The sequence below is a fragment of the Camelina sativa genome, chromosome 1 (assembly GCF_000633955.1).
Source record: "Camelina sativa cultivar DH55 chromosome 1, Cs, whole genome shotgun sequence".
NCBI classification, from domain to species: Eukaryota; Viridiplantae; Streptophyta; class Magnoliopsida; order Brassicales; family Brassicaceae; genus Camelina; species Camelina sativa.
Genome location: NC_025685.1, coordinates 21651797 through 21666552, shown reverse-complemented (window position 1 = coordinate 21666552; position 14756 = coordinate 21651797). Strand labels below are relative to the sequence as shown.

The 14756-nt window shown below is 37.1% G+C and overlaps 3 protein-coding genes across 3 annotated transcripts in view; all 3 read left to right on the top strand.

The window, feature by feature from the left end:
• Nucleotides 774-3801, top strand: LOC104700946 (adagio protein 2-like). Its single transcript, XM_010416559.2, has 2 exons — nucleotides 774-1395; nucleotides 1977-3801. Exons 1-2 carry the CDS (start codon nucleotides 1148-1150, stop codon nucleotides 3559-3561), a joined length of 1833 nt encoding a protein of 610 aa, XP_010414861.1. The 5' UTR covers nucleotides 774-1147; the 3' UTR covers nucleotides 3562-3801.
• On the top strand, nucleotides 10867-12525 carry LOC104700937. Its single transcript, XM_010416549.2, has 3 exons — nucleotides 10867-11353; nucleotides 11633-11730; nucleotides 12176-12525. Exons 1-3 carry the CDS (start codon nucleotides 11107-11109, stop codon nucleotides 12227-12229), a joined length of 399 nt encoding a protein of 132 aa, XP_010414851.1. The 5' UTR covers nucleotides 10867-11106; the 3' UTR covers nucleotides 12230-12525.
• The window catches only part of LOC109124408 (WD repeat-containing protein 75-like), a 3021-nt gene continuing 1878 nt past the window's right edge, over nucleotides 13614-14756 (top strand). Inside the window, exons 1-4 of the mRNA XM_010427134.1 lie at nucleotides 13614-13733; nucleotides 13815-14000; nucleotides 14100-14291; nucleotides 14365-14736. Of these exons, the coding sequence (XP_010425436.1) occupies nucleotides 13614-13733; nucleotides 13815-14000; nucleotides 14100-14291; nucleotides 14365-14736 (870 nt within the window). The remainder of the gene's footprint in view (nucleotides 13734-13814; nucleotides 14001-14099; nucleotides 14292-14364; nucleotides 14737-14756) is intronic.

Here is a 14756-nt window from a genome sequence, read left to right as displayed (position 1 = left end):
CAATATTAGCTCTCGCTTGGAGGAAAATTAACCAGAGACCAATAAGATTATAACGATGAGAACGTATCGGAATTCAAATACTCGATAACCGAAGAGAGACCTGAATGGTGGACTTATGTACCTGAGCCACGTAACAGGACTTGGCTCGACTACGTACTTGTTCATTTTTTCGATCGATGCACTTGATTGATGGGGGTTTTTTAGTTTTGTATTTACTTTATTTTTTTGGGTGCGGCCTTGTTTGTTTACATGTTGGTGGCTACTGCGACCATCCACCGCCTCTAGCGAGACAACAATAAGATTTTGATCATTTTGCTGTCGTAGCGATTTGCCATTGGGTTGTTCTTTTTATCGAGACTAGTGATTGCCATTAAGTACTATATTTTTTATGTTTGATTTTATATTATATTAAAAAATATATATATAAATATATCAACCTTTGTGTATAATTCATTAATTTTATATTTTATATACCCAAATTTTTTGCGATAAATTTAGCTAAAATATGTCACACAAGAGAGCTTGTTGAAGCAGAAAAAGTTACATTTCGCGTCATTCGTATAATGTTTTTTCAATTAATAAAATGTGATACCAAAATAAAATGTGATACACACATGCATTTGGTAAAACCACCAAAAAAATCTTATCAAAACTCGCAAGATATTTTCTGTAAACCGGAAAGATAAATTAAACCGGGAAGGTAAAATTAAAGAACCGGTCCGGTTTAAGATGAAAAAAAGGAGAGGCACTGAGAAGATCCGAGTCATCGGCCGACCCAATCATCTCTCTCTCTCTCTTCTTCTTCTTCTCCTCATAGAAGTGGGCGGTGGAGACTTCCATTACCTACAAATATCAGATTCCTCTTTCTTCGCTCGATTCAATTTCAAAAATTTGTTCTTTCTGGGCCTCTCTTCTCCTGTTGCTCACAAATACGATTCATTGGTTTGTCTAAAGTTTTGAGCTTTTTTTCTTTAGGTGGAGACTTCGAGTACCTAAAAATATCAGATTCCTCTCTTTCTCTAACTCTGCTCGATTCAAAACCCAAAATTTTGGGTCTTACTCTTCTCCTGTTGGTGGTGAGGAAGAAGATTCGTGGGGTTTGTCTAAAGTTGTAAGCTTTTTTCTTCTTCTGGGTGTGTGTGTGTGTATGCAAAATCAAATGGAGTGGGATAGTGATTCCGATCTCAGCGGCGGAGATGAAGTAGCTGCCGCAGATGGATGGTTCGGCGGAGATAACGGAGCGATTCCGTTTCCGGTAGGTAGTCTTCCTGGAACGGCGCCGTGTGGGTTTGTGGTCAGCGATGCTCTTGAACCTGATAACCCTATCATTTATGTCAACACTGTTTTTGAGATGGTTACTGGGTATCGAGCTGAGGAAGTTATTGGTCGAAATTGGTGAGTTTGCTTCTTCTTTAGCTTTACCCTAAAATTTGTGGCCATGATTTTGCTACTGTAGCGAATCTTTTTTTTTTTTGTGTGTGTGGTGTATTGGTAGGATGTTACAATAGAGCTTGTGGAAACCTGTTTTGACAGACGTTAATGTTTCAATTCGTTCTTATGGTTCTTGTTGATTTTATATTGACATATCATTTGGTATTTTTAGCTAGAGCAAATTTGGAATCATGGACTTGTTAATAAATTAGAAGTTGTTGATAGAGGAGCAAATCTATGATGTGAGGATTAGATGTTAGATTTAAGTTTCTAGTGATCTGCTTAGCTCTCGATTACTGTTTAAAAACTGCCAACTTTGATAGTTTCTCGCACATGTCCTGATTTGGTAGACTTGGGGTATTGTTCTTCGTCTACTTACATATGTTTCTGTGAATCCACTACTTTCAAATTGTAGTGATTTTAATCTGGTTTCTCATGTTAATTATATGCATATATAGTTCAGTGGTTAGTTATTTACTCTGACGAAGAGAAAAGAGGGTTTTGTATCTGATTTTGTGATGTTGTTGGTTTTTTTTTTTTGGCAGCCGGTTCTTGCAATGTAGAGGGCCATTTGCAAAAAGAAGGCATCCAATGGTAGATTCTACGATTGTGTCGAAGATGCGGCAATGTCTAGAAAATGGCATCGAGTTTCAAGGAGAGTTGCTCAACTTTCGGAAAGATGGATCTCCCTTGATCAACAAGCTGCGTCTAGTCCCTATCCGTGAAGAAGATGAAATCACTCATTTCATAGGTGTTCTTTTCTTTACTGATGCAAAAATTGATCTCGGCCCTGATTTATCTGCAAGAGACATCCCAAGAATATCTCGCTCGTTTACCTCTGCTTTACCAATCGGAGAGCGTAATGTGTCTCGTGGACTCTGTGGGATATTCGAACTGAGTGATGAGGTCATAGCTATCAGGATATTGTCACAGTTGACTCCTGGTGATATTGCATCGGTTAGTTGCGTGTGTCGGCGGCTCAATGACTTGACAAAGAATGATGATGTATGGAGAATGGTCTGTCAAAACACATGGGGTACCGAGGCAACACGTGTTCTTGAGAGTGTTCCTGGTGCAAAGAGGATCGGTTGGGTGCGACTGGCTCGAGAGTTCACCACTCATGAAGCTACAGCATGGAGGAAATTTTCGGTTGGAGGTACTGTTGAACCTTCCCGGTGTAATTTCAGTGCCTGTGCGGTTGGGAACAGGATTGTTATCTTTGGCGGCGAAGGCGTGAATATGCAGCCGATGAATGATACATTTGTGTTGGACCTTGGCTCGAGTAGTCCTGAGTGGAAATCTGTTCTGGTCAGTTCTCCTCCTCCAGGTCGCTGGGGTCACACGCTTTCTTGTGTCAATGGATCCCGTCTAGTAGTGTTTGGAGGTTATGGGAGCCACGGATTACTCAATGATGTGTTCTTATTAGACCTTGATGCAGACCCGCCGAGCTGGAGAGAAGTATCCGGATTGGCCCCTCCGATACCAAGATCATGGCACAGTTCGTGCACACTTGATGGCACTAAGCTGATAGTATCAGGTGGCTGTGCTGATTCAGGAGCTCTACTTAGTGATACATTCCTGCTTGACCTTTCGATGGATATACCAACTTGGAGGGAGATACCAGTTCCATGGACTCCTCCATCTCGCCTCGGACATACTCTAACCGTCTATGGTGACCGTAAGATCCTCATGTTTGGCGGTCTTGCGAAAAACGGTTCTCTGAGATTCCGCTCTAACGATGTATACACGATGGATCTTAGCGAGGATGAACCGAGTTGGAGACCTGTGATTGGTTATGGATCTAGCCTCCCGGGAGGCATGGCAGCTCCACCACCGAGGCTGGATCATGTGGCGATAAGCCTTCCCGGTGGTAGAATCTTGATCTTTGGTGGTTCGGTTGCAGGGCTTGACTCAGCTTCTCAACTTTATCTTCTTGATCCAACGGAAGAGAAACCGGCATGGAGAATACTGAATGTTCAGGGAAGTCCACCGAGGTTTGCGTGGGGACACACAACTTGTGTGGTGGGAGGAACTCGGTTGGTGGTCTTAGGTGGCCAGACCGGAGAAGAGTGGATGCTAAATGAAGCTCATGAACTGTTATTAGCAACTTCAACAACTGCAAGCAGTTGATCAAGTGATGAAGTTCAGGCTTTTTAGATGTTTTGGGACAAAAAGATCTATACATTGGATCAAAAAAAACATGTTCATATTGCTCTGTACATGGTGAGTATGATACGTCCATGTTTTGTTCATCTGTTGATTGTAATGGGTTTTTTGTATATGCAAAATATTATGAATTGGATTGTACATACCGTCTTCTGTAGTGAAGTTTTTGTAAGTGGCCAAATGATCTAAAAACCTAAAACCCTATTAGTACTTCCATATATTTTTTTCATTTCTTCGATTAGAGTTTTGGTTATCCTGTTATCCACCATCACAAAAATCCATGTCCAATCCGGTTATGATAAAAGGATGGGCATGTTTTGCGATTATATCCGCAACTTGGTTTATAACTGATACAAAACGTGGTTGCCAAAAAAAAAAAAAAGTGACACAAAACGTTACAAAATAGCAGTAAAAAGATAACAGTAAAACGGAAAAAACTAGTAATGTAGTAATATCACTTTTGCGATTAATTTCAAAGAAAGAGTACAAACTAAAAAGTTACCAATGCCCGTGGTCACAAGACTCACAACAAAAGGAGGCTGTAAAACAACAAGTAACACAATTAAATGATTATTCAATAGAAAAATATGAGGAAGTTTGACAAAAAAAAAGGAAGAAGAAGAGTATTCAATAGAAAAATATGACGATAAAAGTAATTATAACAATTATCATAAAAATTTGACAATAAAAATGACGAGAAAGAATAATAAAAGTAAGAAAATAGTAAAAAAAATAAGAAGACATAGTTTGGTGGCGGTCAATTAAATATGAGAAAACGAGATTAATGCATAATTTTAAAAAATGTTTTGTTTTTCTGGTGGTCAAAGAAACGATTTAGGATATGTGAGGTCACCAGTTTGATCAGCCTCGCCTAAACGTCTAGTTAAATTCATGATTCTTTAGATCATATTTGATATTGTAACACAACTGATTTTTTCTTTTTTGTGTATCTGAAATAAAAGTTTTGCCTAATTAGTAATTTAAAATTTTCGATAAGATATTGTATTTCATAACTTTCATCAATCATATATAATTTTAACAAAAAGATATCAAATAAACCCAAGCGTAGAAATATCTTATATTTTGGTAAATATGTCTTTAAATTTGAATGGAAGTTGAACTTGGATCGGAGTCGCCAAAACAGGTTGTTGGTGTAGATTCTGACGGAATCATGTGGCTGTTGAAAAACCCAAAACAGAGTGGTCAAAATCCGACAAAGCGTTGTCCAGATTCAATTCTCTGGTACTTTAAACAATATTTGGTGGCGTATGCCGAGATCAGTACTCATTGATTCGAGGAAATTGCGATATGTTAGTGGGGGTGAATTGTGACACCCTGGTTTCAGTGACTTGTGGAGAAGTTTAAAAAAATTGATTTGGCCACCTATATCATCCAATGCACTTATTTTTTCGCTCAAGGTTCCTAAGAGAACTCCAGAGTTAAGCTTGCTTGAGCTGGAGTAGTTTCAGGATGGGTGAACTTCCGGAAAGTGATTGTCGGAACTGTGCGAGTTAAGACAAACCACAAGAAAAGATCATGTGGTGATTTGTAGGGATGGTAACAAGTCTTTAAACCTCCCGGACGTAGTAAACCGGCCGTCGGATATGAATGGGATCACAAGTCTAGTGAAAAGGCGTGAGGCCCATTATAGAAGGTGTGCTCATAGACTGGGAGTGAACATGAGTCTCACTGAAAGGTGACGATCGAGGTGTTACAATTATAAACACTTAAGCCTTCTCAAAGATCTTTATCAAATCGGAGTTTCAACGAGTTGAACATCACAAAGCTATGTAAGTTGTGTATATAGATTAATATTAGGTTGTGTAAAAAAATTATAGTTAAAGTTGTTAATACATTTTTCATATTTACAGCTCTGAATTTGCTGGCTGTTATCACATAAACTATGTGATGAAGCATTAGGGTGAATCTTCACAAACTGAAACAGAAGCAAAAGAAGACTAAATTAAGATCTATTTGCGTATATGAAAATATTTAATTAAATCTTAGAATGAGGTCCTTCTAATGTGAATGAATGTGTATAGTAACAAATACTTTAAATCCATATATGAGTTTCCTTTATTTTAAATTTGTAACTAAATTTATTTTGATACCAAATTCTATGTTTTTTTTTGAGACTTTTTGAAATATTGAAGGAACAAATGAAATTTAAGATCATAAAGTTATAATCTATTTTTTTTGTTAAGAAACTGTTGATTGAGGCAAACTATTTTATTGAATATAATTTATTTCAAAAATGTTTTAAAAATTTTAAACTACTACTATATAAAAATACTATAAATAATTAAATATTTTTAAAAATAAATCTAAAATCTAAAATAATCTACAATTAAACTATTTCTAAATAATTATTTATAAAAACTATTTGCCCGCACAAGCCTGCGGATAACTTTCCAAATTTGCTAACTATTTTGTCCACCGCTTGAAATACCTTTTTCACAAATATTAAGATGTATCAATTGATTCTATTCATAAAAAAAAAAATGAAATATGCAATATATGTTGTTCTCTAATTTTTAAAAAATATATATATAATAGATATGGCATCACATCATGGCATGTTGTGTTTTATTCGGGTAAGAATTCTAGAAAGAAAATTTTGTAATTTTCATTATCAGTTGTGAAAATCGTCGTAACCACACTTGAGTGATATAATAATTATCAATATATATATATTGCTTATTAAATAAAACGGAGTAAATGTGACCACCACCGTTCTAGCAATTTAAGATAGTTTCTCAGGATCTAGAGTTAGTGTCTGCAAGCCATCAACACCTGCGTTATGAAAAAAACGATGTAAACAAAATAGAAAATCTGATTTGAAATGTGTATCTATATATTTAAAATATGACAAAATTATGTTAGTGAAAAAATCACGCACATAAAAAAAAAAAGGAAGACTATAATCATGCTCCAAACACATTTCAAAACATTGCAGCAATAAATAATCATACATTGATATTTTCTTCTATACTTTCTAAAATGTCTTGTTCAAGAAATACAATTTCTCGTCAGTTTTTTATTCATGATTACGCTTTTTGGGGAGGAGGAACCGTACCACAAGAACCACCGGGCTTATTACCACCACGGCAGCGATGCCAAACACAATCATTAGTCCCAAATCCATTTTCCCTTACTTGTTTTTCTCACTAACAATTCTTTATGTGTTTCTTGTGTAGTTTTGTGTGTGTTACAAATCTTATTATTTATATATCTAAAAGTTGGAAGTACTCATACCAATATAAAAAGTAGTATTTTACAATTAAAGAGATCTTAACATTGCATTCACATACCCAAACTTTGTCTAATATTAGACACATGTCATATGTAATTTAGTGATAACATATGTTTTAAGTGTATCTAATAGAGATGTGACAATATTATATAGATTGTAACATTTGTCAAAGAATTTCAGTAAAACTTATAAAAAGTAATATACGTGTATATGAAAGAAGATTTTTTTTAAAAACTTAGTGGAGGTTATTGGTTTGAGATTTGAAAAAAGTTTCAAAAGACTTTAGGTTAGATTCTATTGTTATTAGATTATGATTTTGTTAAACTTAGTTAAAGTTTAGTGTTATTAATTTGTTATTTGTAAAAATTTATTTAAAATCTTAACAAATATGGGTTACTGGATTCAGATTTTTATAAAGTCAAAAAAAGTTTTGTGTTATTCCATTAAAACAAAAGAGTCTAGGATTGTTAATAAATTCAATTATTATGCTATTGATTCATGATTTTAGACACTTTCTTTACAAAATAAAGTCATGGAAAGTATCACAAAAATACATAGATTGTGTGACAGCCCGGTTTCAAAGACTTGCCGAGAGGTTTCAAATAATTGATTTGGCCACTATTGTCAGCGAAGTGCACTTATCTTTTCGGTCAAGGGGCCTGAGAGAACTCCAGAATTAAGCGTGCTTGAGCTGAAATAGTCTCAGGATGGGTGACCTTCTGGGAAGTGGTTGTCGGAAGTGTGCGAGTGAGGACAAAACACAGGGAAAGATCATGTGGTGCTTTGTAGGGACGGTAAACAAGTCTCTAAAGCTTCCCGGACATAGCAAACCAACCGTCGGATATGGATGAGCTCACGAGCCTAGTGAGAGGACGTGAGGCCCATTAAGGAAGGTGGACCCATGGATTGGGAGTGGACATAGAGCCCACTAAGAGGTTGCAGTTGGGGAATTACTGTAGAGAATTGTAAAAGCTTGATTACTATTGATCATATGCATAACAGATATATACTAGTAGGGATTGAGTATATTTGTGATATACTCAAATCTATACATGATTAACTCAAATAACAGTTGGTTGTTATCTACACTAATACGCCCTTCAAGATGGACATCGGGAAGAGAGTCCAATCTTGGAGACCAGCTAAAGAAAACGCGCACGAGGAAGCGGTTTTGTCAGGGCGTCATCAAGCTGATCAGCAGAGAAAATGTGTGAGACACGAAGGGCCTTGGCCTGAACTAGCTCTCGGAAAAATTTATAGTCAAGAGAAAGGTGTTTCATATGAGAATGGAAAACCGGATATGCCGCCAAGTATGTAGCCCTTATGTTGTCACAAAAAAGAACTGGAATAAGCGGAGACTGCAGTCCAATTTCATCCATTAAGTAAGTGAGCCATTTTACTTCAGAAGTTGCATTTGCGAGAGCCCGGTGTTCAGCTTCAGTAGAGGACCTTGAAACACCTGTTTGATTCTTTGAAGACCAGGAGATTGGCTGCTTGCCAAGATAAACAATGTAGGCACCAATGGAGATGTAGTCATCACGGTTACCGCCCCAGGCCGCATAAAGAGAAAGAGGAGTCGAGGCCGAGAAGAAGATGCCTTTGTGAGGAGTGCTAGCCAAGTAACAAAGAACACACTTCATAGCGACCTAATGAGCATCCGTTGGTCAATGCATAAACTAGGAGAGTCAGTTCACCGCAAAAGCAATGTCAGGTCGAGTTAGACCAAGATACTGCAGACTACCAACAGTGGCATGATACTCAGTCGAATCAGGAAGGACAGTCCCAGTAGTGAGCGTGAGAATCTGAGAGGAGGACATAAGAGTTGCGACTGGCTTTGCATTGAATATCTTGGTTTTACGAAGCCGATGAGTGATATACTTTGTTTGAGTAAGAAGCAGACCTGTAGAGGTGCGAGAAGCTTCCATGCCAAGGAAATAAGAGAGGTCACCTAGTTGTTTGAGAGAGAATATGACAGCAAACAAATTTGTCACCCTGGTAATCTCAGCCATAGACGAACCCGTGATGATGATATCATCAACCTAAACAAGAATGTAGACATAGGCGGAGCTGGTGCGAAGGATGAAGAGAGAGGCATCTGCAACAGAGTTCTTGAAGCCAAGACCGAGAAAATAGTCCTTCAGGGCATTATACCATGCCTGTGGGGATTGTTTGAGAATATAAACAGATTTCTTGAGCCGAAGAACGTGATTAGGATAGTCTCTGTCAACAAGACATGGTTGTTGAAGCATGAACACTTCCTCTTCAAGCGGACCTTGAAGAAATGCGTTGTTGACATTCAATTGCTTCAAGGGCCAGTTACGTGTTATAGTTGTGCCAAGAATCATGCGGATCATGGCATGCTTGTTAACTGGACTAAAGGTCTCATGAAATCAATACCTAGTCGTTGATTGAAGCCTTTAGCGACCATACGAGCTTTAAAACGATCAACATCACCATATGGCAAATGTTTGACGTGGTAAACCCACTTGGAACCAACAATATTCCAAGCCATCGACCGATCAACCAATTCACAAGTATCATTTTGAGCAAAAGCATCATATTCATCACTCATTGCGCGACGCCAACGCTCATCCTTAAGAGCTTGTATGTGATTTTCAAGTTCCACCTCTTTTAGGAATCTAGTAAGACCATACTTAGGATTCAGTTTGACAATGTTGTTTTTTGACCGTGTGAGCATTGAATGGGTGTTGAAAGGGTGCGGCGGAACCGGAGAAGCAACTACTGCTGGAGATGACGTAGTGGACACTGGAGAATATGGTGGAGTGGTGGTCGGTTGTGCCGATGTTGTTGTTGCGGGTGAAGGAGATGGGCATGAGAACTGGTCGAGTGGTCGATGAAACACATGAATAAGGGAGGTTGATGTCGTGTCTAAAGGTATAAAAGGAAGAGACGAGGAGGAAGAGTGTTTGGAAAGTGTTTAGAAAGGAAAAACCGACTCATGAAACTCGACATGACGAGAGACATAGACTCGAGAACTTACCCCATCAAGACATAGATATGCATCCTAACTGAAGGAGTAACCTAAAAAGACACACGGTTTGGACTTGGCAGTGAATTTATTATGGCCATAGGGAGGAAGCCAGGGGTAGCAGAGGCAACAAGAAATGCGGAGTTTGGCATAATTTTGTGTGGACTGAAACAAGAACTGGTATGGTGATGTGTTCGCCAAATTAGGTATGGTAAGGCGGTTGATTAAGAATACTGCAGTAGCAAACGAATACGTCGAGTATGTTGTTGGTATGCTCGCATGAGAGAGGAAAGCAAGTCTATCAACAATATGGCGATGGCGGCGCTCAGCAATGCCATTGTGTTCAAGAGTGTGCAGAGGTGTTGTTAAATGCATGATGTCGTATATACCAAGAAAATGTTTGAGAGCAATGTACTCTCCACCATTGTCAGAGTATAAGGTGGTGATGGTAGTCTTGAAGCGGTTTTCAACCAGAGATTTGAAAAGAGGGAAAACTTGAGCGACTTGGGAATTTGTTTTCAGCGGATACAACCATGTGTACCGGGTGAAGTGGTCAACAAAAATGACATAGTATTTATAACCATCAACCGTTAGAACCGGTGATGTCCAGACTTCAGAAAAGATAATATCAAGAGGTGCTTTTGAGACAAAAGTAGAGGAAAAAAAGGCAATTCGTGACTTTTATTACTAGAACAAAAATTGCAAATAAGAGAAGTCAACAATAAATTCGAAATAGATCTTAAAAACTAGAAATCATATGGGGAAAGGTATGAGAATGCGGATGTCCTAAGCGAGAGTACCAATCCGCAAATGAAGACTTGGAACATAAAAAGGCAGAGATGGGTGGAGTGTGTTTCAAAGGCCATTCCTACACTCCCTTAATTATGGTGTGTGTTCGAAGATTTAAGAAGAAAAAAGAAAGATTCGTCCGAAAAAGCAAATTTTATTTTTTTTTAATGAAAATGGTGTTTGGTCTTTGACTCTTTTTGGTGTGTGTGAAAAGTAAAAAAGTACATTTACACTTTCAGAAGAAAAATAGAAACACAGAGACGAACGAACCAAAGAAGACCTCATCAGTCTCTCTAGATATCCTCTGAAACCCAATCTTTCACTTTATCACTCTCTCTCTCTCTCTCTCTGCAACTTGCAACTACAACTACAACTAGCATCAACCAAGAACCTTTACTACTTCTTCTTTCTCTCAGACTCTTGTCTGAATTTATTTTGTTCTTTCCATTTTCTCTCAATTTCACATCACCTTTTCAAGATGCCGATCAACAAAGACCCATCAACACCTCCTCCTGTCATCGGAAAAATCGGTCCTTACACAGTCTTTATGACTCCTCTGGCCACTCCTAAACCACCTGAATTTCCCTCTTCCACCGTGTCTCAGAAGCCTGTCATGGCACCTCCCGTTCTTCCTCCCCCTCAGCAGTTTAAGTCGGTGGCTTCTTCTGGAGAGGACGGCTCTGTTTTGGGCTTCTTTAAAAACGCCGTCACCAAGGTTCAAAATGGTATGAAACTTGAGAAATCTGACTGACTTTGAGCTTGAAAAGTTTCCTCATTTTTCTGGATCTTGAGTTTCAGATGATTTCTGTATTGATGATACTTTTTGATTGATTGCTTGGGAAATTAAGCTGAGAAATGGTGGAAACAGATGTAAAAGTTTCTATCTTTGTGAAGTGATTGGGATGTAGATTAGTTCTGAACTTCTGATATACCTTGAAATCTGGATTTTTTCATACTGTTTCTGTGATTTGACATTATTGTGTGTGTGTATCCTTAAACGACAGCTCATTCAAGTGTGGATGATCATTTGGTGAGATGGTTTGGGTTAAACCAGTCTAAGTATCAGTGGGCTTTGGATGAGTACTACGAAAGCAAAGGATCAGTAAGTGTTTATACTTTCCTTTTTGATTCTCTCTATACGTTTTAGTTTCACGTTCTTGCGGTTCCTGAATCTCTCTTTCTATTAGTTTCTTATCGATAACAACTCCTTTAGTCCCCGCTTGATTCATCAGCTTTTTAGTTAACTTGTTGGTTGAACAAAACTTTGTCTCATGTTCATTTTGGTAAAGCTTTAAAGCAAAGCTAGGTTCGAGTGTTTTCTTTTTTTACTTCTAAGGTAATGAACACAACAATTGCAACCAATATAATGTAAATGAAGCTTGATGATCTTCACCCAATATCAACTCAATTATAAAAATTGCTTTTGGTAGTCAAAAAATGTCACGGATTGGTTTTTGGACTTGGTCTCTTTGGTCATTGATTTAGTGCATATGTTCCTCTAGTACATCTTGTGGTTATAGCACTCATCTTGTTGAAATCAAATGCAGGATATCAAGGCTGTGAAAGCAAAGGAGATGCCTGGAAAAGCACAGAGCGTATAAGTAAACCATAAAATATAAACATCTTTCCCCTTTGGTTCAAATTCCAAAACCTGTTTTTCTAAGAGAGTTAAAAAGCTTTGAGTCTTGAGGAAAGTTTTATTCAGATGATTGATCATATGGAATCCATTTTAGCCTTAGAGGACTCTTTTGGTATATTTTTTAAAAAAACCCTATGTAATGTAGCTCTTTGTAGTTTTATGTAATGTAACAATGGAGATGCCATTCATCCATTTGGTTTGTTGTAAGCTTAATAACATTATTCACTTTTTACCATATATTAATAATTTTTATATGTACAGTAGAACATCTACAAATTAATACTCGGTAAATTAATAACTTCTATAAATTAATAAATTTTTTCGGTCCCAAGTTGAGACTAGTGTAATTTTGGACATTATTCGATAAAATAATAAATTAATAACTTTTTTAAAAATTCCATGTAAAAATATGATCCCATCAATATCATAAATTAATAATCAAATAAACTAGTATATATATATATATATATATATATATATATATATATCTAAGAATTATTTAGTGAAATATGAATATATTGTTGTTTGTTTGTTATTGAATTTGCATTATTGTTGGAGAGCATCTCTAATCTTTCTGACAGCATCAAAAACTTCTGGTGTTGTCTTCTCAAATCGCATCCAAAAATTGTAGAGAGTTCTTGACGCGATAATTGCTTCCTTATGTGTAACTGGTTCTAAAGATATCGTCATATCTTCTTCAACTTCATCATCACCTTGAAAAATAATAGCAGCAATTTCTTATAAACTCTGAATTTCTGATAAAAAAATCATCTTCATAAATTAATATTTTATTAATTTATCGATAAATTAATAATTATTAATTTATCGGTAAATTAAAACCTCTATAAATTAATAAAATTTCATGGTTCCCACCTTATTAATTTATAGAGGTTCTACTTATCTTAGTTACATGTCTCCGAGTTCAAAATAATTTGCTAAAGTTTTTTCTCTGTCTAGCAAAAAAAAAAATTTCTGCTTGCTATGATTCAACTGAAAAGTGATTTACAAATTAAATTTGTTTAGCGTTTCATAACCTCGTAATTATCCGATCTACTGGACCTCGCTATATTCAAGGCCCACTATAAAGGCCCAAACTCTTCCCGACAACAGCCCAACTTTCTCTATGGTCGTAATTTTAATTTTTTTTTTTTAGCGTTTTTTTTTTTTTTGTAATATTTTCCGGTTTTAGAAATAATGGAATTTAAATTTAATAAGCTGGAAAAAAAAAAACGAAGAAAGGGTTTAGGGCTTTTGCAAATTTGTGCGTCTCCCTTTGCTTCTTCTTCTTCTTCATCCCCAAAATCTCCGCCTCTTCTTCGCCGGAAATTTAAGAAAGAAAAAAAACAATGATTCGCGGCGGAAGAAGCTACGTAACTTCACCTCCTTCATTCTCCAACGACGCTAAAAAGCTTCTTGTTTGCACAGGAAACACTGTCTCCGTTTTCAGCGCCGCCACTGGCTTACAGGTACCTAATTGCTTTGATTCTTCTCCGGAGTTCTCAGGGTTTCTCTTCGAATCGTTGATTTATACATTTCTGTTTTTATAGATTACTTCGCTTGAAGGTCATACAGCTCCAGTAACGACTCTAATCGTTGTTCCTGCATCGAGTCCTGCTCAAAAGATCCTCTGTTATTGTTGGACTGCGTCTCTTGATGGTACAGTTCGTCATTGGGATTTCTCAGGACCTGAGCTTTTGAAAACTATCGATGCCCAGCTTCCCATTTACTCTATGGTGAGTTTTAAAAATATAAAAGTTGAATACTTTTTTTTTGGGTTTTTTTGATTAGTATTTGTGATTGTGAATGTATCTGTGTATTGTTTAATCATCTAGGTTATTCCTTCTCTTTTGAGTGAACCTCAAGTGCAAATTGATAAACGTCGTGAGTTGTCTGGTAAGTTGGTTGCTTATGTTTCGGTTGAGGATACAAGTGTTGTTAAAGACGGTTCTAAAGAGTTGCGTGGACATATCAGAAGATTTAACCTTGCTAAACCACGAATTCCTCGTGGTGACACTTTGAAAGAGGTCAGTTTTCATATATCAGAGTTATATTGTATTGTGTTAAGCTCAAATCATTTTTGCTTGTTTCTTTGTGTAGACGGCAGAACCAGAATCTATTGTTATCAGTCCCTCTGGAGAGTTTTTCGGAATCCGTCACAAGTGTAAAATTCATATATGGGATGTTCCTTCTTCTGGAGGAGGATCAAGGCATGCGGTTTCCAGGAAGATGACACTACATCATTCAAAGTTTATCAATGCTTTTGCTTTTCATCCCACTGAGAGAATTATAGCTGCTGGAGATGTTACTGGAAGAGTGTTGATTTGGAGAGGAGTTGGTAATAGAAAACTTGCCTTGGGTAATCAAAAGAAAAAAGTGAGAGCTATGGTTGATTTGGATAACGCTGGAGTGAGAGGTGAAGATGATGCTGAATCTTGCACTACATGGCACTGGCACTCTGCTGAAGTTAATGTCCTTAATTTCTCTTCCGA